At 30.3% G+C, this 26184-nt stretch overlaps 1 protein-coding gene across 2 annotated transcripts in view; it reads right to left on the bottom strand.

The window, feature by feature from the left end:
• Positions 1 to 26184, bottom strand: part of LOC124423731 (roundabout homolog 2-like) — a 206789-nt gene that overhangs the window by 105150 nt on the left and 75455 nt on the right. For both annotated transcript variants that reach the window (XM_046961819.1, XM_046961820.1), the window contains exon 2: positions 6960 to 7268. In XM_046961819.1, the coding sequence (XP_046817775.1) occupies positions 6960 to 7268 (309 nt within the window). The remainder of the gene's footprint in view (positions 1 to 6959; positions 7269 to 26184) is intronic.

The following is a 26184-nucleotide window of genomic DNA, read 5'->3' as shown; positions in this document are numbered from 1 at the left end:
TGTGTTTGTATACATATATATATATGTGTGTGTGTGTGTGTGTGTGTATAAGTTTGTATGTGAAAATAGCAAAGCTCGTAAACAGGCACGACATCCTACGAGAAGCAAACGCGTAAGCTTGCCGTAGTTGGCCGGTAATAGTCACTATTTTAGTCGTTTAGTAATTAGTATATCGTATAGCTAATACGTTCTGAGTTTATACATGGTAGTCTTGTAAAGCTCTAATCTAAGCGAACGGAACTTCCTCTAAGTGAATGTTATTCATTGTGATTAGAATAGAATATCTATTAATTTGTAAATTTTTTAAAGAGATTATATTGATGGAAAAGAAAAGAAATAAAAAGAAAAAAAAAAAAAAAGAAGGATATATTTAAAATCTTTTCTTTTCTTTTTTTTTTTTTTCTTTTCTTTTACTTTAATAATACAAATTTTCCTTTTGATCTGAAAAAGAAAGAGAGAAAAGAGAACACACACATACACATATATATATTAGATTCTCCTAAAAGTGTCTTTCGTAAATACACGCAGTTGCTTTAGCCGGCGGCAATGTTTATATAAACATGTAACCTTTTATCACGGTCAAATATTGTGAATATCATTCTTCAGTCGTCATCTAGCTATCGTAGAGTAAGTTTCGTTTTCATCGGTGTCTTATATACGATCTTTCGTGTGCCTTTAAAATGTGAAAAAAAGAAAAAGAAAAAAAAAAAGAAAAGGAAATGCAAGGAAGCATTTGTGACGTGTAACGGGTGCATTGTTTCAAAAGAAAAATTACGGAAGATATTGGAATTGAAGAAGATTTGGATCGTTTATGAGAATGATCAATTGTTCAAACAATTCGCAGTAATTAGTTTAAAATAATTCAAAGTGATAATTTTTTATTTTGGTAAATGAAGAAATCAACGATCGAACTAATCAAGAACGTGATTGATTGAAGATCCGCGATTTGTAAATTGACGGAAACGTTTTAAATATTCAACGAACAACGATGTATTATAATTTTACATAAAATCGTTTACGTCAATCGCACTAGAGTTATGTGTTTCGTATCAGTTGACAGAGAGCAAACTCTTTAATCGTATTTCGACGTGTGATTTGTTTCTCCAACGAGACGAGGAAAATCAATTTTTGAAGAGATTGGTTATTGGAGGGTGCGGGGGGGGGGGGAAGGAAGGGTGAAGGGAGAGGGATGAGATGTTGATTCTCTACGAGAATATTATCATGTAAACGTGATCTTGGTCGAGAAATAAGAAGCCTTTAAACGATAAGAAAAATCTGCTCTTCCTATCAGAGGAAAATTTTATTATCTATTTGATGAGATTGAAAGAGTGTCATTTATTATTTAATTACTTTCGTAAGGTGATACAATCAATTCAACGAAATATTACTTTCAATTGGACAAATTGAAGGAAACAATTATCACAAAACGATCAGAATGAACTGAACAGCACGATAACGTCAAGCTCCCCTCTCCCTACCCCATGTGTTTTTAATCCTTCGGAACAAATAATTATCATTCGATTGAGATTCATTACGTTTTCCTTCGTACTGATATTTTTCTGATATTGCCTTTTATCGACAAATTTTATTCACGATATAAAATATTATCTAGAACGATATTTTCCTAATAAATTTTAAAAGTTTCGAAATGATTATACATTATGCGACTTTCGCGAGAGATGGTTAAAGTTAAATCGAAAAAAAATCATTGATAAATAATTCGATGAAATAATATAAAAGATAAAAGGTTGTGCATATTTTATATTTATTTCTTTATAAAAACGAAAAGAAATTATTGAGACATATCTGATACATAGATAGATGCATAGAATGCTAAGAACATGCAGTTTCTCTTCCAGATAAAGGAAACAGTCAGTTCTATGTGAATTGCATGCGACTGAGTCTAGTTGATTGGCATCTATAGGACCACACAATCCGTATAGTTCATAGGTATAACGTCTATCGAATGCTCTTCGGAACGGTGCAATTTCATGCTGCCTGTTTCGACCATTGTTTGTCGAATACAGATCGAGACGAAGATCGCTCGATTACGTTTCATCGTGATTTATGGTGTCTCCTTAGTTAACGTAATTTCGATCGAGTCTGTTTTCGTTTACGGATTTGTCGGACGTCTATCCTCGGTTATACATTAGTTATGCGTTAAGTTACTTAGACAGAAATTTATTCGATCGTATTACGAAACTATAAAGTTAATGTCAAGTTAAGTTATGTACCTTTCGAGGATCGAATCATGATCAATCTTATCGTCTTTCGATTTAATTCTATTAACAAACGTTCGATTGTAATTACGTACAACTTTGAGATATGTTTAATTTAAAAATTAATCATTTTTCAACGATTGTATATATTTATATGTTGTAACGAAAAAAGAAAAAAGGGATTATGTTTTGCGAAATATTACGAAAAATTCGATGTGACGTGAAAACTAGGAAATAAATTTATATCTACGAACCGTCCGTTCGAAATCAGACGCCATCGGGAAACCTTTAAAAAATTGATACGAAATTCGAAATATAGTTACGAATGCTGTACCGAAATATTTTACCGAATGAAAAACGATTATCTCCTACGTGACTTTTCGAATATCGATATTTTTGTTCAGTTTTCAAAAGTAAAATTAAAATTGATTTATAAATTAATTAGATCGTAGTCGGTTCGTCGATCGGTAAGTAATCGAAAATCTTCATTTGAAAAATTGTCAAGAATCCTGAAAAAAAATATGTCGGATAAAGGATACTTTGAAAATTCGTAGTAGAGTATATAAAAGATCGATGAACTTACAAAAATACGATCTAATTTTTCTTCAAAATGTAAATACGTTATATTGAAATCGGCGATGGTGAAAAGTTGACGGTATATACGAAAAATTATTACCATTCCTAAATGAAAATATTCTACCGAATGGAGGACAATTTATAAATTTATAGTACTACAATATTCTACCCAATAAAAAAAACGATCTATAAATCCGTAGTACGTATATCAAAGGTCGATGAACTTTAAAAGGTACAATCTAATTTTTCTTAAAAAATATAAATACGTTACATCGAAATCAGAGATATGCGATGGTGAAATCTTGAAAAATTGACGCTGCGTTCGAAAAAATATGTGACAAAATATTGTTCAAAAATATTCTACCGAATAAAAGACGATTTAAAAATTCAATTCGTAGTACGTATATCAAAGCTCGATGAAATTCAAAAGGTACGATCTAATTTTATTTTAAAAATATAAACACGTTTATGTATTAAAATTAGAATCATACGATGATGAAACTTTGAAAAAATTAACCCTGCATCCGAAAAATTGTCACCAATCCTGTACATTCTGGATGTGTCGAATAAAAGGCGATTTCAAAATTTGAATTACGAAACAATGAAAAATTAACGTGTCATACGAAACATTGTCAGAAATCCAGACTATATCAAAGTATTATATGTTGCCCGAGTAAAAACCAAAAAAAAAAAAAAAAAAGAGAGAGAGAGAGAAAAGAAAAGAAAAAATCAAAAAAAAAAAAGAAAGAAAGAAAGAACGAAAGAAGAAGAAGAAGAAGAAGAAGAAAAGAAAGAAGGTATGAAAAAAGAGAAAAAGGGAAGGGAGAAAAAAATCTGAAAGTGTCGAGATCTCAGTCTCGGAAGCTTTTACGCGTTTTCCCGTCCCTTAGTAAATCGGGCAACGCACAGAAAGAAAGAAAAAGAGAAAGAAAGAGAAAGAGAGAGAGAGAGAGAGAGAGAGAGAGAGAGAGAAAGAGAGAGAGCAACAAATGTACTCTGGTCTCCTCCTTGTCGTCATCGTCGTCGTGGTGGTGATGGTGATGGTGATGCTGGTGGAGATGGTAGTGAAGGTGGTGGTGGTGGAGATGATGGTGGAGGTGGTGGCAACAGCACGTGGAAACCGGTTTCTGCTTTTATCGGCGTATCGCCTACGGACCGGGTGGGTGCACGTCGACGATCGAAATCCGGTATATACTCTTAGCACGGATACACGACATCGTCCACGAGTTCGATGTATCTCGTGCACGACGGAATTCAAAGCGTAATAAGGCGTAGCCGAGAGAATAAGTAAAACAACTTGTTGTAAAGAGGATACTCTCAAATGGTCGTATTAAACAGGAAACGTACAATATTATTATTTATTTTATGAAAAACAACTTTGACGTATATATTAAATTATCTATTAGTTGAAGATTATAAATGTACGATATTAAATAATTTAAAAGTTTATCGTTTCAATCTTTCAAATGATTAATTATTTATTTACAAACGAGTATTATAAATAATGAGAATATAATATAAAATATTTATTTTTTTATTTATCTATTTATTTATTTATTTATTGATATCATATTAATACGAACAATCAATAAATATTATATTTTATAGTGAAATTTTATTTCGATTAGTTGATTAGACAAATCCATTATTAATTAATAATTATTTATTATTAATTCATTATTTGTTAAAAATATATATTTGTACGAACGATTGACTTTATTACGATTCACATGTTATATCGTATTTAATTATTTATTTATAAATGGAATGATATTATTACAAAAAAAGCAGGAAAAAATAAAAAAAATTTACATCCTTGCCGATCCTTTGCTCGAGCATAAGCTTCTACATTTTCCTTTTCACGAGATAACCCCACCCATTTATTTACCATCCCCTCTCTCTCTCCCTCTCTCTCTCTCTTTCTCTTTTTTTCTATGCCTGACTCGCACGCACCATCTCGTCTTATCTTCGTCATGCGGTGCACAACCTGCGAGAGACGCGCGAAATGTCTTTTCATATCAATATGCGCGCTTGTTGTCCTTGAGTCCGATGCCTTTTATAAACCTTAAAGGCTTTTTTCTCCCCCTCACCCCCCCCCCTCTCTCTCTCTCTCTCTTTCACTTAGAAAGAGAACAGAAAACAAAAAGAAAAGGAATTCGAAGAGACACAACTACATCAAGATTCATCTTTAGAGTTATGCAAATAATGAATAGCCCATCTTGGATATGCGAGAATGATCTTATCCTTTCATTTTAAACGCCATTATGAAAAGAGTTAAAAGCGAATAAAGGAATAAAAAGTCCATAACATCTGCTATATATACATATATATATATATATATTTATTGTATCTCATGAAACATTCGAAATCTATCAAATGTATAATGTACATATTGAATATTATAATTGGAATATAAAGATTCGTTTACACATTACAATTGATCGATTATTGCGTTCATACATATTAATCAAGCGTCTATTATCGTTTCTAAACAAAGAGGAATTATATGATGAGTAATTCATAATATAACATATATCAATATAACTATATCATGCTAAATACAAATTGTATATAACTAATACCTATATAATAATTATTTGCAATAGTTACTTATAATAATTAATTAAAAAAAAAAAAAAAAAAAAAAAAGAAAAAAAAAAAGAAAAATGAAGAATTTACAAAATACAGATATAGTAGTGCGTAGACTTTCAAAAGTTCAAACTTTTAAGGATATAATAAAAGAATATTTCAATAAATGATATAAACTTATCTTCTTCATAATCATTTACACAAATGCAGATGTAAATCTGTGCGATATTAAAAGTCACATATTTCATGATTTAATTGACAAAGAAAATATTTCATAAATGATAAATTTAATTTTATCATAATTATTTATAAGGGAGTGCGTGAAGTACGATTTAGTTCTCATATCAAATAAGTTATTCGAATGAACGCAGGATAGTGAAGGAAAGAGCAAAAAAAAAAAAAAAGGAAGAAAGAAAACGAAAAAAGAAGAAGGAAGAGAAAAAAAATAGAGAGAGAGAGAGAGAGAGAGAGAGAGAGAGAGAGAAATCTCTTTTTATACTCGAAGTTGGCTGAACCACCCACGGTGCAGCGATACGACAAAAAGGAGAAAAGGAAATATTATTGTTGGTTGTTGCCTAAGCTGCAAGCTCTCGTCTTTGGACAGAAAGCGAGACAGTAAGGCCTACCTAATCGCGCGAATCGCCGCCACTAATGGACCGGCATTGCTTACGCGTGTCACGTGATTTTCCCGTGGTTACACCCACACATAAGAGGAACGTGTGTGTTTAGTCATTGCTGATGCGTACCGCGTATCCTTTGTCTCGTTTCTCTACCATCCTCCCCTCCGACTCATCCTCATCATCCTCATCCTCCTCCTCCTCCACCTCCTCTTCCTCTTCCTACCATTCTATTTCTCTGTCTCTCTCTCTCTCTCTCTCGTTTTACTCCATTTTTTTCTTTTTTTATCTTTTCCTTCAATCCCGAATAAATTTTCGTAACGAGATCACGTCGTCGTGATTATTATTATTATTATTATTATTATTATTATTATTTTATTATTATTATTATTATTATTTTCTTTTTTTTTTTTTTTTTTTAATATTACTCTCTGAAGGATGCAATTGCTCGTACGTTAATATCTCCTTTTTCTCTATTTTTTTTTTTCTTTTAAATCTTTTTTGTTTTCTTTTTTGTTTGTTCTTTTTTTTTTCTTCTAAGAGCAACAATAGAAGAATGCCCCGTTATTATCATTATTGTTTATACCATGGGGTGCCATTGTTATCGGTATTATTGCAACGTCTCGAGAAAGGAATTCTCGTTTCTTCTCGAAAACGAAGAATCGCCCCGCAATTCAATTCCTCTTTTTAGAATAGAATTATCTTCCTTCCTTTTCTCGGTAAAATTACATATTGATGTAACGTTGTATCCATAAATATTAGAAAATACTATGTACAAAAATTTGTTTACATATATATATATATATATATATGTATATATTTATTGTATATCCTAGAAAAATAATACTGATAGATGATGATGAGAAATAAAGACGAGAAACAATAAATAGAAAGAATAAATAAATAAATAAATAATTAAAAAAAAAAGAAAAAAGGAAAATAAAAGGGATTTACTTACCAGCAACAGTGAGGGTGGCATTTCTGCTAGGTACCGAGCCAGCCTGATTCCTTGCAACGCACCAATAAACACCACCGTCCTGTTCCTTCTTCCCGTTCATAACTCGAAGAAAGAAGAGGGATCCCGTGGGAAGAATCACCCGGTGGGACTTGGCGTCCCCTGGTGACGTCTGCACGAGCTCACCATCCTTATACCATTCTATCACGGGATCCGGTTTACCCTCGGCCTTGCAGTTCAACGTCACCGGCTCGTGCTTTGCCACGATTATGTCCGATGGATGTTCCGTTATCCGTGGCGATCGTAGTTGCCCTGAAACAAAAGATGGAAAGGTTCTTTTGTAAATGGCCGAACGTGTGAAAGCCCGCAACCCGTCTATCCATTTCCCTTTCTCTTTTTCACACTATCCATTTTATAGAGACAAAGTGTAGTAATTTAAAAGAGAAAAAGAAAATAAATAAATAAATAAATAAAATAATAAAAATATTGGAGGATATATTTTATATTGTATGTACATTTGTTACAATGATTGTAAGTTATTATTTTTAGAAATTAAATACTTTTGCGAGGAAAAACGAAGTTTCCTTGAATGAAAGGTTAAATCGGTAGTACTGATTATTTTTTAGTGTTTTTTTTTTCCAATAATTTACTTTTTAATAAACAAAAATAAATAAATAAATAAAAACATTTGAAGATATATTTTATATTGTATGTACATTTGTTACAATAATTGTAAGTTATTATTTTTAGAAATTAAATACTTTTGCAAGGAAAAACAAAGTTTCAAAATGAAAGGCTAAATTGGTAGTACTGATTGTTTTTTAGTTTTTTTTTTTTCAATAATTTACTTTTTAATAAACAAAAATAAATAAATAAATAAAAACATTTGAAGATATATTTTATATTGTATGTACATTTGTTACAATAATTGTAAGTTATTATTTTTAGAAATTAAATACTTTTGCAAGGAAAAACAAAGTTTCAAAATGAAAGGCTAAATTGGTAGTACTGATTGTTTTTTAGTTTTTTTTTTTTCAATAATTTACTTTTTAATAAACAAAAATAAATAAATAAATAAAAACATTTGAAGATATATTTTATATTGTATGTACATTTGTTAGGGTAATTGAAAATCATTATTTTATGCATTAAAAATTTGATGAGAAAAAACGAAATTTAAAAATGAAAAGCAGATAGTTATGCACGATTATTTTTTAATTTTTCAATAATTTACTTTTTAATAAACAAAAATAAATAAATAAATAAAAACATTTGAAGATATATTTTATATTGTATGTACATTTGTTAGGGTATTTGAAAATAATTATTTTATAGATTAAAAATTTGAAGAGAAAAAACAAAGTTTGTAAATGAAAGCTAGATCGGTAGAACTGATTATTTTTTAGTTTTTTATTAATTAATTTTTCAATAAGTAAATAAATAAATAAATAAATAAATTTAAAGATATATTCTACATTGTATGTAGATTGGTTAAAGTGATTGAAAGAAATTATTTTATAAATTAAAAATGTGTAAGAGAGAAAAAGAATTTTGTAAATGAAAACCATAACGGTACACGTGATTTTTTTTTTTTTTTTTTTTTTTTTAGTTTTCTCTTTCAATTTTTTTATTTAATAAACAAATAAACAAATAAATAAATAAAAACATTTAAAGATATAGTTTGTATTGTACGTAGATTGGTTTCAACGATTACAAGTTTAATTATTTTACAAATAAAAAATTTGAATGGAAAAATAGAAGAAAAGAAATTATTTTTATACAAAAGTCATATCCGTGTTTTGAAAATGAAAATTATTTCGATATACCTGCTACTTTTTTAGTTTTTTTAATTTCTTTTTTTGTTGTTGTTGTTGTTTTTTTTTTTCTTCTTTTTTTACATACGCATCTTCGTACATTTCAAGTCAAGTATATAAAATTGGAGTGTTTCGAAAAAATGATTTGGATATTTGAAAACTAAAGCAACGAATATGACTGAATATTGAATTCTTCGAAATATTCACGACGAATATTTTAATATTTAAATGCTATTTAATATATATTTTTAAATAAGTATGTAGAAAAAGTTCGTTTCAAGTTATATATTTTTCTACTAGGATTGGATTTTTAACATTTAAATTAAATGACGCGTAACTATGTAGTAAAGGCATTTCCGGGACACGCGAAATCACATTCGTTACAGATCGATCGCCACCGGTTGAAGCTTTTTATTTCACGCTGGTTGCCCGATTCGATATGGAAATTAGCTACAAAACCGCACCATTTTATAGTCCGTTAATATCCCATGACTTTGTAAGAATATAGATCTCTCTTTGTTTTTCGTTATTTTATTTATATGTTTTATAGTACATTTGACTTTTATTATCAATCATTGGATACGATTGTTCCATCAAAATTGTTCTTCTCTTCTGTTTCAATATACTGAAATACAATATAAGAGTCAAATAAAGGTATTATTCTATTTAAATTTGTTTTTTTATTTGTTCTTCTTTACTTTTCTTTTTCTTTTTTTTTTTTTTTTATTCGATCGTTTCCTTTCACTTTTCTTCTTTTTCTTTTCTTTTCTTTTTTTGTTGGTTTCTGTATCTTCTTCTTCTTCTTCTCTCTCTCTCTCTCTCTCTCTCTCTCTCTTTTTTTTCTTTTTACCTCATACGTACATCTATTAATTATAATCATATTTTTCTTTTTATCTCTCGCAAATCGAAATTAATGAATATTATACGGCCAATTAGCGGTTGAAAAAGTATTCGCGTTGTTCCAACAGTAAAGTCGGTAGGATAGATTGTTAATCCTAGCTTAAATTAAGCTTCGGGAGGTATCATTCAAATAGAATTTAATATTCGAATATTTAATAAAAATAAACTCTCGGATTATGGATAGTTTGAAAATACGTTATCCGTGCATAGTTTATCTAACAAAAGACGTTAAATGAAATCGTATAAAGGATATACGTTGCGTTGAAAACGCTTAAATAAATGACCACAAAAAACAAAACCAAAAGAAAAAAAAAAAAGAAGAAAAAATAAACGAAATATTTCACGATTCTAAACAAACAATATGTGGATTTACAAAATTTTAATCGATGTACTTCGCTTTTGTCGGTTTCCTTTTTTTTTTTTTTTTTTTTTTTTTTTTTTTTTTTTTTCTTATTTCGAATTGTAGATTAAAGTAGAAAAAAAGAAAAAAGAAAAAAAAAAAAAAAGAAATGGACGATTCTTCTCGAATCAGTTATTAGAATTTATTTATTGATGAGAACGTCAACTTATAGATTAGAGAAAGAAAGAAAGGAAAAAAGAAGGGTCGGGGGGAGGATGGGCGGGGTGTGGGGAATGAGAAATAAAGTGTGTAAGAGGATGGCAATCGTATTGAAAGGGAATGAGACACTTATTCTTCTATGGATAAAAAAAGGGAGAGACACTCGATAGACTTGGCTAGGTACGAAATAGTACCTACAACATAGACCAGCTTAAGAGAGTTTCTTCTCGGATTGTCAAGGGTCTCCTTCTCCTTTACTACTAGTCTTTACCTAAGGGATTCTCGATCACCTTACGTACGAGAACGATACCTGACAGACGTATGGGTCTTGGGATCGATCGTACGTCAGTGGGCTTCGAATTTATACTATATCAGAGAGAAACTAACGCCGAACGGGTATATAGTTACAAATGACGTCTCAGAGATATTGTATCTAACAATATCTACACATTCTAATACCAATATATTATGGCACGATCGTTATCAAAAGATATATCAATAAAATAATATAAAATATTATTTATAATATCGTTCTATTGTTAATATTAATCGTTAATATTAAAATTAAGATAATCGAGCAATTTTTTTTTCTTTTTTTTTTTTTTTTTTTGCCTTCTTCATTTCTCAAATTGTCAAAATTATATATTCAATTAACGCAATTTTTTATGAATACGTAAACGTGTAAAAAAAAAAATATATATATATATAGTAAAGTATAATCGACATTTAATATCTAGGGTAAATTAATGAATATTAAATTTGCACCGATTACTATTGCAAAGAAAAAAAAAAAAGAAAAAGAAAAAAAATTGTATTACACGACGACCAATTTAACACGTTTAAATTATAAATAAATTCAAAAATGAGAATGATTATATATATATATAACTATTTATTAGTTATCCTTATATTATAATTAAATATTTATTTTTATATATCTATTTTTTTTTTAAATTTAATAAATATTTTTATTTTATACTCTTTACTTATTCTATTTTACAAAGAATAATTATTATTTAGATTTAAAAATATTTAAATTTGATAAAAAATTATTATTTTTAATTTAATTTATTAATTAATCAATTTCAATTTCCAAAATCATTATTTTTAATTATATTTATTAATTATAATAAAATCAACTTATATGACATAATATATGACATATCTAAAATTATTTATATATTATGATAATAATTATTTTTCCTTATTTAAATTTTTACATATTATTCGATTGTATAATATAAAATGTGACATATCTTAAATTATTTATATTTTAGGAGAATAATTACTTTGTTTATCGTTATGTACGTATATACTTATATACAAATGTCAATTATAAATTTACGTATTTTCGAAGTATCGATCGTTAAAATAAGTTCGACTATTTTCTTTCCTTCTTTATGTTCTCCCTTTTTTTTTCTCTCTCTCTCTCTCTCTCATCGACCCACACACGAACACACGTTTGGTTGGACGTTCATCCGCGACATCCGCGGGCGTGGTCCTTCCTCCCTTTTTTTTTTTTCCTTTTTTCTTCCTTTTTTTTCTCCCCTCTTTCTTCTTTCCTTTTATTTTCCCTCCTTTCATCGATGACCGCCTACGAAACGACCAACGCACTATACTTCTCATCTCACTCGAACCCTTTACTCTCAGTACGACTGGCACAAGTAACGCTTAAATGGCGTCTCTAATAACACGAGACCGATCGACTGCTTAATTACACGCGATTACACCGTAACCGTTTCGCCTTTTCCTAACCGTTGCAAATTGTAAATCATCGCGATGTGCCAACGACTACAAATACATGTATCTTTTCTTTCTTTCTTTCTTTCTTTTTTGCTTTTTTTTTTTTGTCTTTTTTTTTTCCTATCGATATACGATAGATTATTCCACACAGACGTATTGTATATATGTATGCGAGAAGAGAAGATTATTTCTCGTAAAATTTTTCTTTTTTTTCTTTTTTTTTTTAAATCCTTCCATTCCGTATTAACACCCACCCCTCTCCTGCCTCCCCCACCCCACCCCGTCTCGATAATAAATTATATAAGAATTAACGATTGAATCGATCATCTTTATTTTTCATTCGTTCGATAAAATTATATATATATTATATATATATTTTTTTTTTTCTTTAAGCTTATATTACGATTAAATACGCGTTGTAACAATTAATGTGCGATTAAGGAATGGTAATATTTTTTTCTTTTTTTCTTTTCTTTTTTTTTTTTTTTTTTTTTTATAAACAACAAAGATGGATAAATATTTTACAGATGCTTGCTGCGCTTATGCACGTTTATAAACGTGATAAAATTCAATAATTTATTAACGATGACAATAACGTAACGACGACGTGATAATATTATTTCAAGATATATCGACAAATGAATCATAGATCAGAGTATCGTTATCGCTGATTCCTGAGAGAATAGAAATAAAGGTATGACATGGAACAAACGTTAAAAGATAAACTCGAGAAAAATGGTAAAAATGTCAATCGCCGTAGACGTTATTATCGCTTTTCACAATGCGTAACTACAATCTTGTCGTTGTCGAGAGAGACAATCGATATATGCTTTCGACCGAGGTTCTTTCTCTCTCTCTCTCTCTCTCACTCTGTCGTCGTGCCAAATACGGATGTGGAAAGGCAGGTAAAAAAAAAAAAAAAATGAAAAAAAAGAAAAATAAAAAAAAAAGAAAGAAAGAACGTTTTCTGCCTTGAAGGTCTTAGGCTACGACCAACTACGGTCATAACTAAAAGAGAACGAGGACTTTCCGAAGCTCGTTGTTCGAGCTGAATGTCTATGCGCGTTTATGTATACGTATATATGTATGTACGTATGCGTATATATATATATATATATATATATATATATATATGTCTGTAAATTTCCAACAACTGTTTGAGATTAGAAGCGTTGGCGGACGCAAGTACAAACAGATTAGATTGGTCTTACGAAATAACTTCTTCTCTGACGATTTCATATGACGAGATGCACAAATTTTTTTTTATGTATATATGACTGAAGAAAGAAAGAAAGAAAGAAAAAAAAAAATAAAAGAAAAAAAAGAAAAGGAAAACGAGAATAACAAAAAAAGAAAGAAAAGTCAACAATAATATCATCCACTGCCTCCGCCCCCCCCCCCGATCCCTCTCTTCTGGATTATCACGTTTTATTTTACAATGATAATAGTTATTATTACGGAATTAAATATTTTCGATATAAAACTTGCCACTTCGATATTTATTATACAGAGAATTAAGTATTATTATATATAATTAAGATTATATATATATATATATATATATATATATATATATATATATATAGAGAGAGAGAGAGAGAGAGAGAGAGAGAGATGTTTATTATTTAAAGAGAAAATATTATATAAATAGATATGAATAATTTTTTACTTTTAAATACGATTATGTTAATATTGAGATAAAATAATTAATTTTGATCATTCTTATTCGTTATTGAAGATTTCAATCCTGAAATCAGAGTGAGAATAACAATAGTAGTATCACGATAATTAAAGATAATGGGTGGGAGTAATGATACCTGAGATCTTATGAAAATCTTAGCATTAAGAGAATGCGTTTTGTACATTTATGGTTATTCAGATTGTCTCTCTCTTTTTCTCTCTCTCTCTCTCTCTCTCTCTTTTTACAATAGTAATAATAATAATAATAACAACGGTGTGATTGTCAAAGTGGAACGTAATACGTCCTTTAAACTTAAAAAAAAAAAAATATATATATATATTTCAGAATATTTCGGCCGCACGAGATCGAGAAATAAAAATATGATTCAAATTTTCGATTTAAATGAATCTAGAGTTCATTAATCATCAATATTAATTTGGAAAGAATGAAAAGAAATGTAAAAAAAATGTTTCGATCGAACATCGTTGAAATTATTCTTCGTCGTCGATGAAATTCGACGAATTTTATTTTTTTTTTTTTCTTTGATTTGAGAATGGCGATTTTTCTTTTTTTTTTCTTTTTTTTTCTTCTTTTTTTTTCCTCTTTTCTTTTTCCCTTCTTTTTGCGCGAGAGAATTACATAGAAAGTCACGCATGAACTTTGATTTTCAATGGAATTCGGAGAATCATTAGAGAAAAAATGTCGATTTGGCAGATGACAAAAAAAAGATATGAAGAGAGAGAGAGAGAGAGAGAGAGAAAGAGAACGCAAGAGAAGCCAAATTTTGAACGCATTTCGACTGGCTCGTTTTAAAATTCCGATGAAAATCCATCCGAGGGACTTTATTCAGCACAGGAAAATACATTCGAGCGCGTTTACGCCGGCTAGATCGCAAATTGAATTTATATATATATATATATATATGTACACACGCATGCATAACATATATATATATATATATATATATATATATATATATATATATATGTACCTATGTCATCTATGTTGGATTTTACGTCATAACTTTTTTTCCACCGTGTGTTACGATATTCTTTCTCTCTCTCTCTCTCTCTCTCTCTCTCTCTCTCTCTCTTTCTCTCTCCCTTTCATTTTATAATGCTATAATGTTTACAAGCGAGAATCTCGAAACGAAGCGCGCCGTAAAAACTTTTCCATCCCACGAAAGCGAGGAATCATCGTCGTTTCTGATTTCCTTCGATTTTTTTTTCCCTTTCCTTTTTACTCCTTCTTCTTCTTCCGCTTTTCTTTTTCTCTCTCTCTCTCTCTCTCTCTCTTTTTTTTTCTTTTTCCCTTTCCTTCCTTCCTTTCATTCCTCCTTGAACGAATCCTCATAAGGAAGGTAGTCCAGAGGCTTATTATGTTTTTCATGGAAAAATAAACGAGCAAGCTCAGAATCAATCCTTACGAGTCGCCATACCTCCTTTTATTGCCAATGCTCTATTCCGTTTCGTTCAGGATAGCTAGCAACGATAGAAATAAAGAAACGAGAGAGAGAGAGAGAGAGAGGGGGGGGGGAGGGAGAGGGAGAATGAAAGAAAATTAAAAATAAAAAGAAGAAAAAAGAAAAATAAAAGAGAGAAGAAAAAAAGGAAAACGATCGACGACGATACACTCTATACAAGAGTGTAAGTTACACAAGCTCGTTCTTCGTTAACAACCATTCCTGTCATTATTTATTTTATAACGTTCAGCTTGTTAACGCTTCGATAAATATAGCTTGGATCGTTGGGAAAATGCAAACTATTTGGTCTCTCGCCGGGGGCTTGCCGATTTATAAAATGACATCTCTCTTTCTCTCTCTATCTATCTCTATCTCTATCTCTCTATCTATCTCTCTTTTTCTCTCTCTCTCTCTCTCTCTCTATACTTGTTTATCCGCTTTGAAAATGTTTCGTCTCCAAAGCAAAAAAAAAATGTAGTAACGATCTTAGTCGTTTAGAGGATTAAGTTTGACTAATTTTTCCTTTGGTTTCAACCATCCGTTCATTAATTTCCCATAATAATAAATATTTTATAAAAGTTTCTCAAAGAGATCGGCTTTTTTGAAAGCTTTATTTTCAAAGGATCATCTCCGATATAAAACTATTCCGTAATATATCGCCGATTAGATTTGATATTTTATCAAATATTTCATTTCATTGCTTTTATTTCGTTTTCTTCTCTTTCTTAATTTTTTTTCTAACTTCCTTTTTTCTTTCCTTTTTTTTTTTTTTTCCTTTTCTTTTAAAATATAATCTACCCACTGTTTTAATTTATTTCGTTAATTTCGTGGATTATAAAAGAAAATTTCGTCGCTTACGTTACGCGTGGATATTCGCGAAATACGAAATTACGGATCCGTACAAAAAAAAAAAAAAAAAAAGAAAGAAAAATAAACAGGTAAAACGAAAAAGAAAAACAATGACGAAAGAAAAAAAAATAAATATTTCTATGCGAGAAATATAAGAGAAGATATTCTCTTTCTCTTCTATTTCCTCTTTATTCGTTATTTTCTTTTTTTTTCTTCTTTTTTTTTTTTCCCCCCCTTCAAACCCTTTCACTCGTCATTACTAAAATTTTTCGAAAAGATAAATACATTAATATCCCGTCGAGTTTCATAAAATCGCTTCGTTACACGAAAACGAGTAACGAGCTTATTTATTTTAATATCTCTTAGTATCATCTTATCGCATAATATTTATATTCGTTATCCTACATATACCAGGAGATACTTAGTTACTTATTTACTTATATACTCACTTATACATAGAGAATTAGAAGATAGTATAATGTGTAATAAAATTCCATTTCTCTTTGCTTCTATTTCTTATGGATATAGGAAGTAAGGCTAATTACGATCTTTAGAGAGTCTTCGCGTCGTGTGTAGCTTCAGACTCGTGCGTCTCAGTTATGCCAACCATCTTGTCATCTCGACGAGGGTTATCGAAATATTCGCGGAATCTAAACGCGTATCCACGTTCTCTGGATCGCGATACGTTCGATCGTTCTACAAAGAGAGACAGACAGAGACAGAGAGAGAGAGAGAGAGAGAGAGAGAGAGAGAGAGAGAGAGAGAGAGGGATAGAAAGAGAGAGAGAGAGAGAGAGACTTTCCTTCGTACCTAAAGTAAATATGAGTGAGCGAATATATATTTATGTGTGTGTATATGTGTGCGTATATATTTATATGTATGTCTTTCTATATATGCATGTAGTGCTACATTTATATGTGTATGTATGGTGTTGCTATGTATATACGTATGTATGTATGTATGTGTTACTATAGAGGAAGCTTCACCGAAAGAGGGAAGTCGAGTGGCTATAACGCCAGCACACCCCCATTACATGTCGATTTTCCTTCTTCGCTTTTCTTAGATATATAGGTACGTACGTACCTACGTATATATATATATATATATATATATATATATATATATATATATATATATATACGTATGTATTTACGTACACACCATGTGAAACTACTTATATATATATATATATACATATATAGATGTACTAGAATTATATATAAAGCTTTAAACCTACATAACGCATTGTGGTTTCGAGATAGCATAACATGGATATTCTATCTTGGTTTTTATTCTGTGATTTTGTTTCTTCCCCTAGCATGTACGCTATTGTAATGAAATTAAAAAAAATAAAAAAGAGAGACAGAGAGAAAAAAAAGAAAAGAAAGTATAGAAAATATTCGTTCGGCTGCAATGAAAATTTTTGATAAATAAAATTTAATACTTGATCTCTTTTTTCTTTTTTTTCTTTTCTTTCGTTAAATTTATTTTCCCTCATATATATATATATATATATATATATATGCAATGTCGATTGTAATAATAGAAAAGGTAATTAATTGAATGCAATATATATCTTTAATTTTAGAAGATCATATGTATATATATCATACGGAAAATTTTTTTAAAGAAAAATCGTCAAACTTTAAGAGCACATTTTAGTTTGTATAAGAACGAAAAGGAAAAAAGAGAAAAGGAAAAATAAAAGAACTCTAAATTCTAATCCGTAAACGCTTCCTTTTCGAGTAAATAAACCTGTTTTTTTTTTCTTTTTTTTTTCTTATTTAGATCAAGCAAAGTAGCGCTCGTATCGATGAGAGGCTTGCATTAACGCGAAAGGAAATCATTTACGATGGTATCTTTAATCAAATCGTCGTAATGATTCGTTGAAGTGTTCCTAATGTAAATTATAAGTAAAACGAAAAAACAACAACAAAAAAAAAAAGAAAAAAAAAAAAAAAAGAAAAAAGAAAAAAAGAAAAGAAGAAAAAAAGAAATGTTTACAACTTTAAAAAGAAATGATTGATATTTTTGGATGAAGCGCTTATATCACATTGTTCTTTCGTTCTTACATATGTGAAAAAAAAAAGTATCCTATTTAAAAGTTTGCTGATCTATTCTTGAAATATCCTATACATTTTAAATACATATATTCATATATACATATATACATATATATATATATATATATTTTTTTTTTTATTTGAGTATATATATTTGCAACGTTTAAAACAGTAGATAAGAAAAAGTAATAAACACGATCACTGAGTTCTCCGTCTCAAAGTATTATGAGAAATAAGAAGCACACGCTGAGAGAGAAAAATTCTGGAAATTTTCTTGACCGTTTCTATAATGCTCCCTTTCTCTCTCTTTCTCTCTTACACACACACACACACACACACACACAAACACACTTTTTCCTCTTCTCTTTCTTCTATGTGAAACACGCGCAGCAGGCGAGCGCCTACCTTTATTATCGCACGAAAACACGTAATTCAGTTTCCATTTTTCTTCTTCGTTCTCCACGCTTATGTTACGTTTATGAGCGAATCAAAAGAGAAAAAGAGAGAGAGAGAGAGAGAGAGAGAAGAAAATAGAGAAAGAAAATAGAAAGATTGTAAGTGATACTCCGTGATTTTTCTTCTCTTTACTTACAATACATTATTTTCTAATATAATTTACTTTCGTCGAATTCTTAAAAATTTCATTTAACATTCCAATCGTGTGATACATATATATATATATATATATATATATATATATATATATATAAAAGAAATGTATCTTTTATTATTCGATTATTCGAATTTATTATTCGAATTTGAGGCTAATGATTAGGACTAAATTAGAATGAAATGTTTAATGTTTAATGTTCGAAACGTACGATACGTTTCCCATATTTTGTTTTTTCATGGCACGTGCGTCGAAAATGTATAAGCTTGACTATAAAAATATTTGAAATTGTGAATGAAAGAGATAGAGATAGATAGATAGATAGATAGATAGATAGATAGATAGATAGAGAAAGAGAGAGAGAAATAAAAAGCTAGAAAAAGATTTTAAGCCTAGTACTAGGTTTTGTATACGTGTACCTTCCATGATATGCAATACGACATGGAATGTAAAGCAATTCGATATACTCGCTTTTGTGACTTCTTCTATGTCTCTATGTGTATGTAATATGTATATCATGTGTATATGTATATATATATATATATGTGTGTGTGTGTTATGGATATAAACTCGACGACCTGCTACTATTTATGAACCATCGTCCCCGCTACCGGATGATCTTCCACGTAGAAAATCCCGTTTCCTTAGTTCGCGACGACACGGAAAAATTCATGAGAAGACTAAATAAACTTACCACCACTATAGCCGAGTTATACCTAGTATGTTCACCATGACTCGATGCAAGTAGATATCACATTTAGACGTATTTTTATAATTTTATATCTTCAACGGTACTATCGATATTTTCTTTTCTTATTATATAAAATATGTCTATGTATATATATATTTTTTTTTTTCTTTTTTTTTTTTTTTTTTTTTTTGTTAACGTTTGACTTCATTAATTATCTCCTCGGAGAAGAAGAAAAAGAAAAAAATAAAAAAAAGGAAAAGGGAAGAAACGAAAGAAGACAAAACAGGAGGAAGACGGAAAGGAAAAGAAAAATATATTTCTTTTCTTATTTTTTTTTTAACATTAGACTTTATAAATGAACGTTCTTAATTAGTTCCTTTGAAAAAAAAAAAAAAAAGAAAAGAAGAATATAGGAAGAAAAAGAAAAGGAAAAAGCTTTTTTCTTCTCAAAAAAAATGAATATATTCATATATATTATATATATTATATATTTTATATATCTATTCTCAAGTACAATATACATATAAATAAATATATACGTACATATATATATATATATATATATATGTATATATTTATTTTATTTTTTAACAATGGACTTTATTAATGAACGATCTTAATTAGCTCCTCTGAGAAAAAAAGAGAAAAGAAAAAGAAAAAAAAAAGAAGAAAAAGAAAACGGAAAAAGAGAAAGAAAGAACGTAAATTTATGTAGCTTAGAAAGAAGCCCTTAGTGAGAAGGTATAAAGAAATATGAAAGAAATGAAACGATTAAATGGGATTAATTATAGGGATATAAAAATAATAATATAATGGTATGGGATTGATATCGAATAAAATGTTATTGTTATATTATAGGAATATAAAAATTATAATATAATATTATGAGATTGATATCTTATAAAATATAAAATTATTTTTATGTTATGGTAATAAAAGAAATATCTATTACATTCTATTATATTAAAATTCGAGTTAAAAGTGAAGATCATTATTAAGGAATGAAGTAAACAAGAAAGAGCAAAGCAAATGCCGATGGAAAAAGAGAAATAGAGAGGGAGAGAGAGAGAGAGAAAAGGAAAACAATTTTGGAGTACAACGAATAGTAATATGCCAGTTTCAGGAGAATTGAAATCGCGGAAATATGGCAAAAAAAGGAAGAAAAAATTTCACAGACACATTCTCCTTGTTCCATCCGTAAGAGCTCTGGACGTTTTGCCTCGGGAGCCGTATGAATCGTACGGTTTATGAATCGTGCTCGAGGAAAGAGCTACCGGGTTTAGCAAAAACGGAGCGTTTAGAAGGACCGACATAGAAGTAACGAAAAACGTGATTATTAAAGGGGCAATGGGGCGATTAAAATGTAAATACCGTAAAATTGAATAGCTTTACGAGTTTTAACATAATCATCGTAATACATATCAATTGTAATTACGTTTACAATATATATTCTTTTTTTTGCCTTTCTTAAAAAAATAAAACAATGAAGAATTCACATCGCTTTCATTTTATTATTACATATTACATCGAGTAATACATTTATTTGATATATATATATATATATATATACATAATTTTTTTTTGAGACAAGGTTTTTGTATTAATTTCTAATTAAATAGATTTCAACAAAATTTGATCATTAACAAATTATAAATAATTATTTTTCAATGCTTATATATATATATATATCATCATCATCATTAATGTTTAACTAAGAAGATATAGTTTTTACGAGCATATTAATAAGATATGGGAGTACGGTAAGGGCGGATCGTTAAAGTCTCCGGCGAGAACTAATAACTCGACAAAATGAAGGAGGGGTGTAAAATTAAGAGGAACGCGAGTTTTGGTGGAAAACCGAAGGGAAACCGAGTCGAGTATGCTCGCGAAACGATGTAACTGCTCGTAAAACCGAAGTCTATGTTTTTGTCTCTTTCTCTCTCTCTCTCTCTCTCTTTTTCTCTTGTCTAACAACCAACCCTTCCCTTTCTCTCTATATAAAACTGCCGCCCTCTATTCCATACACAATAGCTTTTGCTACCGTGTTAAAATGTCCAATGGAAGAGAGAAAGAGAAAGAAAGATTTACTTCGAAAATAAAGCCTGTGCTCAAAGCGTTTATCTTCGTTTTATGTGCGAGCAACGATCGAGACAAAGACAGAGACATACAGGGAGAAAGAGAGAGAAAGATAGAGAGATATAGAGAGAGAGAGAGAGAGAGAGATAGAGAGAAAGAGAGAGTGAGAGAGAGAGAGAGAGAGAGAGAGAGAAAGATAGAGGAAGGAAATGCAAGAGATGAACGGTTAAGTGGATATAGACGTGTAATGTTATAGCGACGTAGACCAATATTAGTCGAGATAAGAAAGGAAAGATAATAAAAAGGAAAGAGCTAAGCTAAAGAGAGTGTGTTAACTCAAGTGAAGCGAATGTGATATCTATACGGCTGAGAAATGAATTTTTATTAGTTAAGCTTAATGAGCGGAATGAAAAGGATACGCGGAAGTAAATGTACGAGGTGGGGCAGTTAAAATGTGAAATACCTAAAATGTTTGAATTGTTTATCCGCCAGGTAAAAAGGGAAGATAAGTAAATTCTGAACGGTGAAATAGTGGAAACAAAAAAAAAAAGAGAGAGAGAGAGAAAAAAGAAAAGATTGAAATAGAAAAAATTCTCCGATTGATCATCGAATTCTTCTGACAATTAATATAACCCATTAAAAGAATTTTATTTGAATATTGTTACGCTTCGAAAGATAAGAAAATTTGAGAAATAATAATTTGCGTGTAAAGAAAAATTTCTATAACTATATATACGTAAATATTTTTTCCTTTCCAATTTTGTAATTTATACAAGCAACTAATTTCTTTTATTTTTATTTCTTTTTTTTAACTATCCATATTATATTTTATATATATATATATAATCTAGTGATTTGCTAAAATATATATTAATTCATTGTTTATGAAAATATTAATTAAAAAAAGTTATAATTTTACTAAGTCTTATTTCAAATTGATCAATATACGAATACTTTCTATTCATATTGCATCACTAATAATATAAAGAGACAAATTTTTAAAGAAGGATAATGATTACTTTAAAGACAATGCTAAAACGAATAGTATAAAAATTAGTAATTGAATTTTTATCATTTAATTCTAACGATAAGAATAAAATAGAATGAGGTAATTACTTACATATCCGCGTATACGAATGTATATATATATATATATGTGTGTGTGTGTGTGTGTGTGTGTGTGTGTGTGTGTTGTATGTAAAAGGAAGAGAAAGAATGAGAGATAATAAAAAATCTAATATTACATCTACATAAGCTGAAATTAGCCTAGATAAAAAGAAGAAGAAAATAAAGAAAAGAAAAGAAAAGAAAAGAAACGAAAAGAAAGAGATGGAAGATAATAAAGCTTGAAAGTGCGTTAATTTAAGTAAGAATAAAAAAAAAAAGAAAAAAAAAAAAAAAGAAAAAAAGAAAAAAAGAAAAATGACTATACATTTTTGATTCTATTAAAATTCAATGCTAGAGACGAAAGAGAGAATAAAATTAATACGAGAAATAAAAGGACGATGAAAAATTATTAATACATTATCGGTAATATTAATTAAAAATTGTCATTAAAAATGGTAAAGGATATAAATGATTTTAGATACGATGGTAATAAGAAAGAAAGAGAGAGAGAGAGAGAGAGAGAGAGGGAGTTGATGATGAACGATTTGTGGAAGGCAAGCATACAACGCATTACTTTGAAAAATGTTCTATCATCGATCCTCTATGATTTGAAAAGTGAACTTGGTCTTTTTACCTCTCTCTCTCTCTCTCTCTCTCTCTCTATCTATCATCTATCTATCTATCTATCTATCGTATAAGAGAGACTCGTATTAATTAATTCGATAATTCAAAGTTAATTATATCGTACGTAAGGCAATCAATAAAGTAAAATCTTTGACTTCGTATCGTACGTAGTTAGCTAAGTTAATTCAAAATGAAATAAAAGTAATATGCTTGTTCTTTTTCTCTTCTTTTTTCTTTACGAGTTAGCTATTTCTTTTCTTTCTTCTCTCTTTTCTTTTTTGAAAGTGAAATGAAATAGATAGCTATTAATGAATTAAATTCATCTATTCATTTCTTCAATCGTATATTATTGAAGAAATCTAAATTAATATATTTATATATATATATGTGTGTATATATATAGCAAATACTTAGAGTATTGTGGATAATAGTTGAAATATGTAGGGAAAATGTCGAAAAGTGGAAAAACTTTTTGCCTGGCTAAAAACCGAATCCGGCAAAGCGGATATCGTCTGTACGTTAATAAAAGCGGACTGGCATGAAAAATTGCTTTTCACTGAAATAAATCCCCGAAACTCGGTTCAAAAGATGAGATCCTCTTGTTTCTACGTGGGTATGTTTACGTCCTGGTCCTATCGCTTTTTGACGAAATAAAGAATAAAAGAGAGAAGGTTGAAGAAATGATAACATTACAACAAAAAAAAAAAAAGAAAAAAAATTATTGTGATCCTATGTAATCAAGAAAGAAGAAAAAGAGAAAAAAGGAATAAGAAAAAGCATCGTCAAGAAAAAGAAGAAGAAGAAGGAAAGAAAAAAAAGAGAGAGAGAGAGAGAGAGAGAAAAGAAATTTCCTTATCCTTCTCAAACAAAAGAAAACAAAAAAAAAAAAAGAAAAAGAAAAAAAGAAAGAAAACAAAAATCTCATAAAAGTCCTAAAAGATTTAACTTAATAATTGACTATTTATATCCATTCTCTCTACGCTCTTTCGCCTCCTTCCCTTCTCCCTTAGGACTCCTCTATCCCATCCCCTGTGGACCCCACCACTACTACCGGCACTACCACCATCATCACCACCCACTCGCCCACTTCTATTCTGCCGTCAACGAAAAATCTTTCCGTGCAAAACAATTAACTTACGACTTCCATAGAGTCACTTTTCCCCCTTACCCCAATATAGGAACAATGTAATCCAAGAAATAGATAGCCATAGACAGATCTATGGATCTATATCACGTACACCGGCCAAATACCAAAATTAATAGTATCATAGTAGAAGGGAAAGCCTTGGCAAGACTAGAACAACGCGATGGGCCTGGTTTCCTTCGTTAATGCTCAATCCATCGGCCAAGATCACATACCATGTTCGAATACCCTCCTACTATTCGTTCCGAATAGATATATATATATATATATATATATATACATATATATATATATATATATATATATATATATATGATTCGGCGGTTGGATTATCCCTCTTCTCGCGAGGATACCATCACCACCATCACCACTATCACCATCAGTATCACTACCACCACCACCAGTAACGGTACCGTCACCAACAGTACCATCAGTACCACCGCGTAGTGACCGTCCTATCCGAATAATTTCATTACGAACGAATTATCGGTCGCCCGGTATATGTACGTACGATATATACATATAATCTGATAATACACTCGGCGCGCTTCCGGCTTTGTGCCACACGTATCGGTTCCATTACCGTGGTGAACGCCTGCGTTTTCGGTCCACTCGTCCCCCTCACCCCCACCCACCCACATCACAGGGACTATTTCTACCCTCTCTCTCTCTCTCTCATTCTCCCACATTACCCCCCCTCTCTCTCTCTCTCTCTCTCTCTCTTTCTCTCACACACATATATTTATATGGATACAAGAGCATATGTATCTATCCGTCTCTATCGCACACTCGATACACTTATAGTTTTCCTATATAACGTTATATTATCCGTTATGTATATATGTAGAGAAAGAGAGAGAGAGAGAGAGAGAGGGAGAGGGGGTAAAGTACACCCTCCAAAAATTCAAGTTAATTAATAGAATGAAAATTGGAGGGATTCATTAGTTGGCCTGAACGAGGGCTTCGTAGCTAAAGTATAATTTCGATGTCGTTCCGACACGGTGAAATTTTATTATTATTTTATGCCGATATTCATGGCATATACCGCGATATCGTTTTTATCGACGTACGTAATGCACACGTTTATGGTAATAGTCTGTGAAATTAAAAAAGAAAAAAAGGAAGGGAGAGAAATGGGATCGAAAAAAAAGAGAAGAAAAAAAAAAAGAAAAGAAAAAAAGAAAGAGAGAAAGAGAAAAATGAATTTTGATCGAGGAATTTTGATAAGATCAATTTTATTCCATTATTACGATCGAAACTTACAAAATCTTTTCTATTCATTTAATTATATATTTTAACAATGGACGTTCTCTTATCTCGATAGTCGCGCAAACAAACTCATTCGTAGACATAGTTGTAGTCGTAATAGTAGTCGTCGTTAATGCGGGTCTCTTATGGTTCGTGAGTACCGATCGAACCTCCGACCCTCCTAGTTTACACTCTCTCTCTCTCTCTCTCTCTCTCTCTCTCTCTCTCTCCTTCTGTATATATTATACGTTAATGAACCTCCTCGTGCTGTCACTTACGGGAGCCTCTCGGTTTTGACATAGACAAGTTACAGATTTATCTATCACGACGTACCGACTAGGTACCCCGTGGTGGATGACATCGCCTCGTAAATCTCGTGTCTCGCGGAAACACAAAGTGAATGAGAAAGCAACAGAGTTACCGAAAGATAGAGAGAGAGAGAGAGAGAGAGAGAGAGAGAGAGAGAAAGAGAATACGACATCCTTCTCTCTCTCTCTTTCTCTTTCTCATTCTCTTTCTCTCTCTCTTTCTCTCATCAACTCCGGTGGCCAAGTTTTGCTCGTGTTTCAAAGCGAGAAGAAAATATTCACTTCGCCCCGTACTTGAAGAGTGCTTTTAAATGCACACGCATTTCTTGCCGTAAAAAGTGGTCGGACG

Source organism: Vespa crabro, chromosome 4 (genome assembly GCF_910589235.1).
Source record: "Vespa crabro chromosome 4, iyVesCrab1.2, whole genome shotgun sequence".
Taxonomy (NCBI): Eukaryota; Metazoa; Arthropoda; class Insecta; order Hymenoptera; family Vespidae; genus Vespa; species Vespa crabro.
The sequence above is the reverse complement of the archived record's forward strand: the minus strand, read 5'-3'. Positions and strand labels throughout refer to the sequence as shown.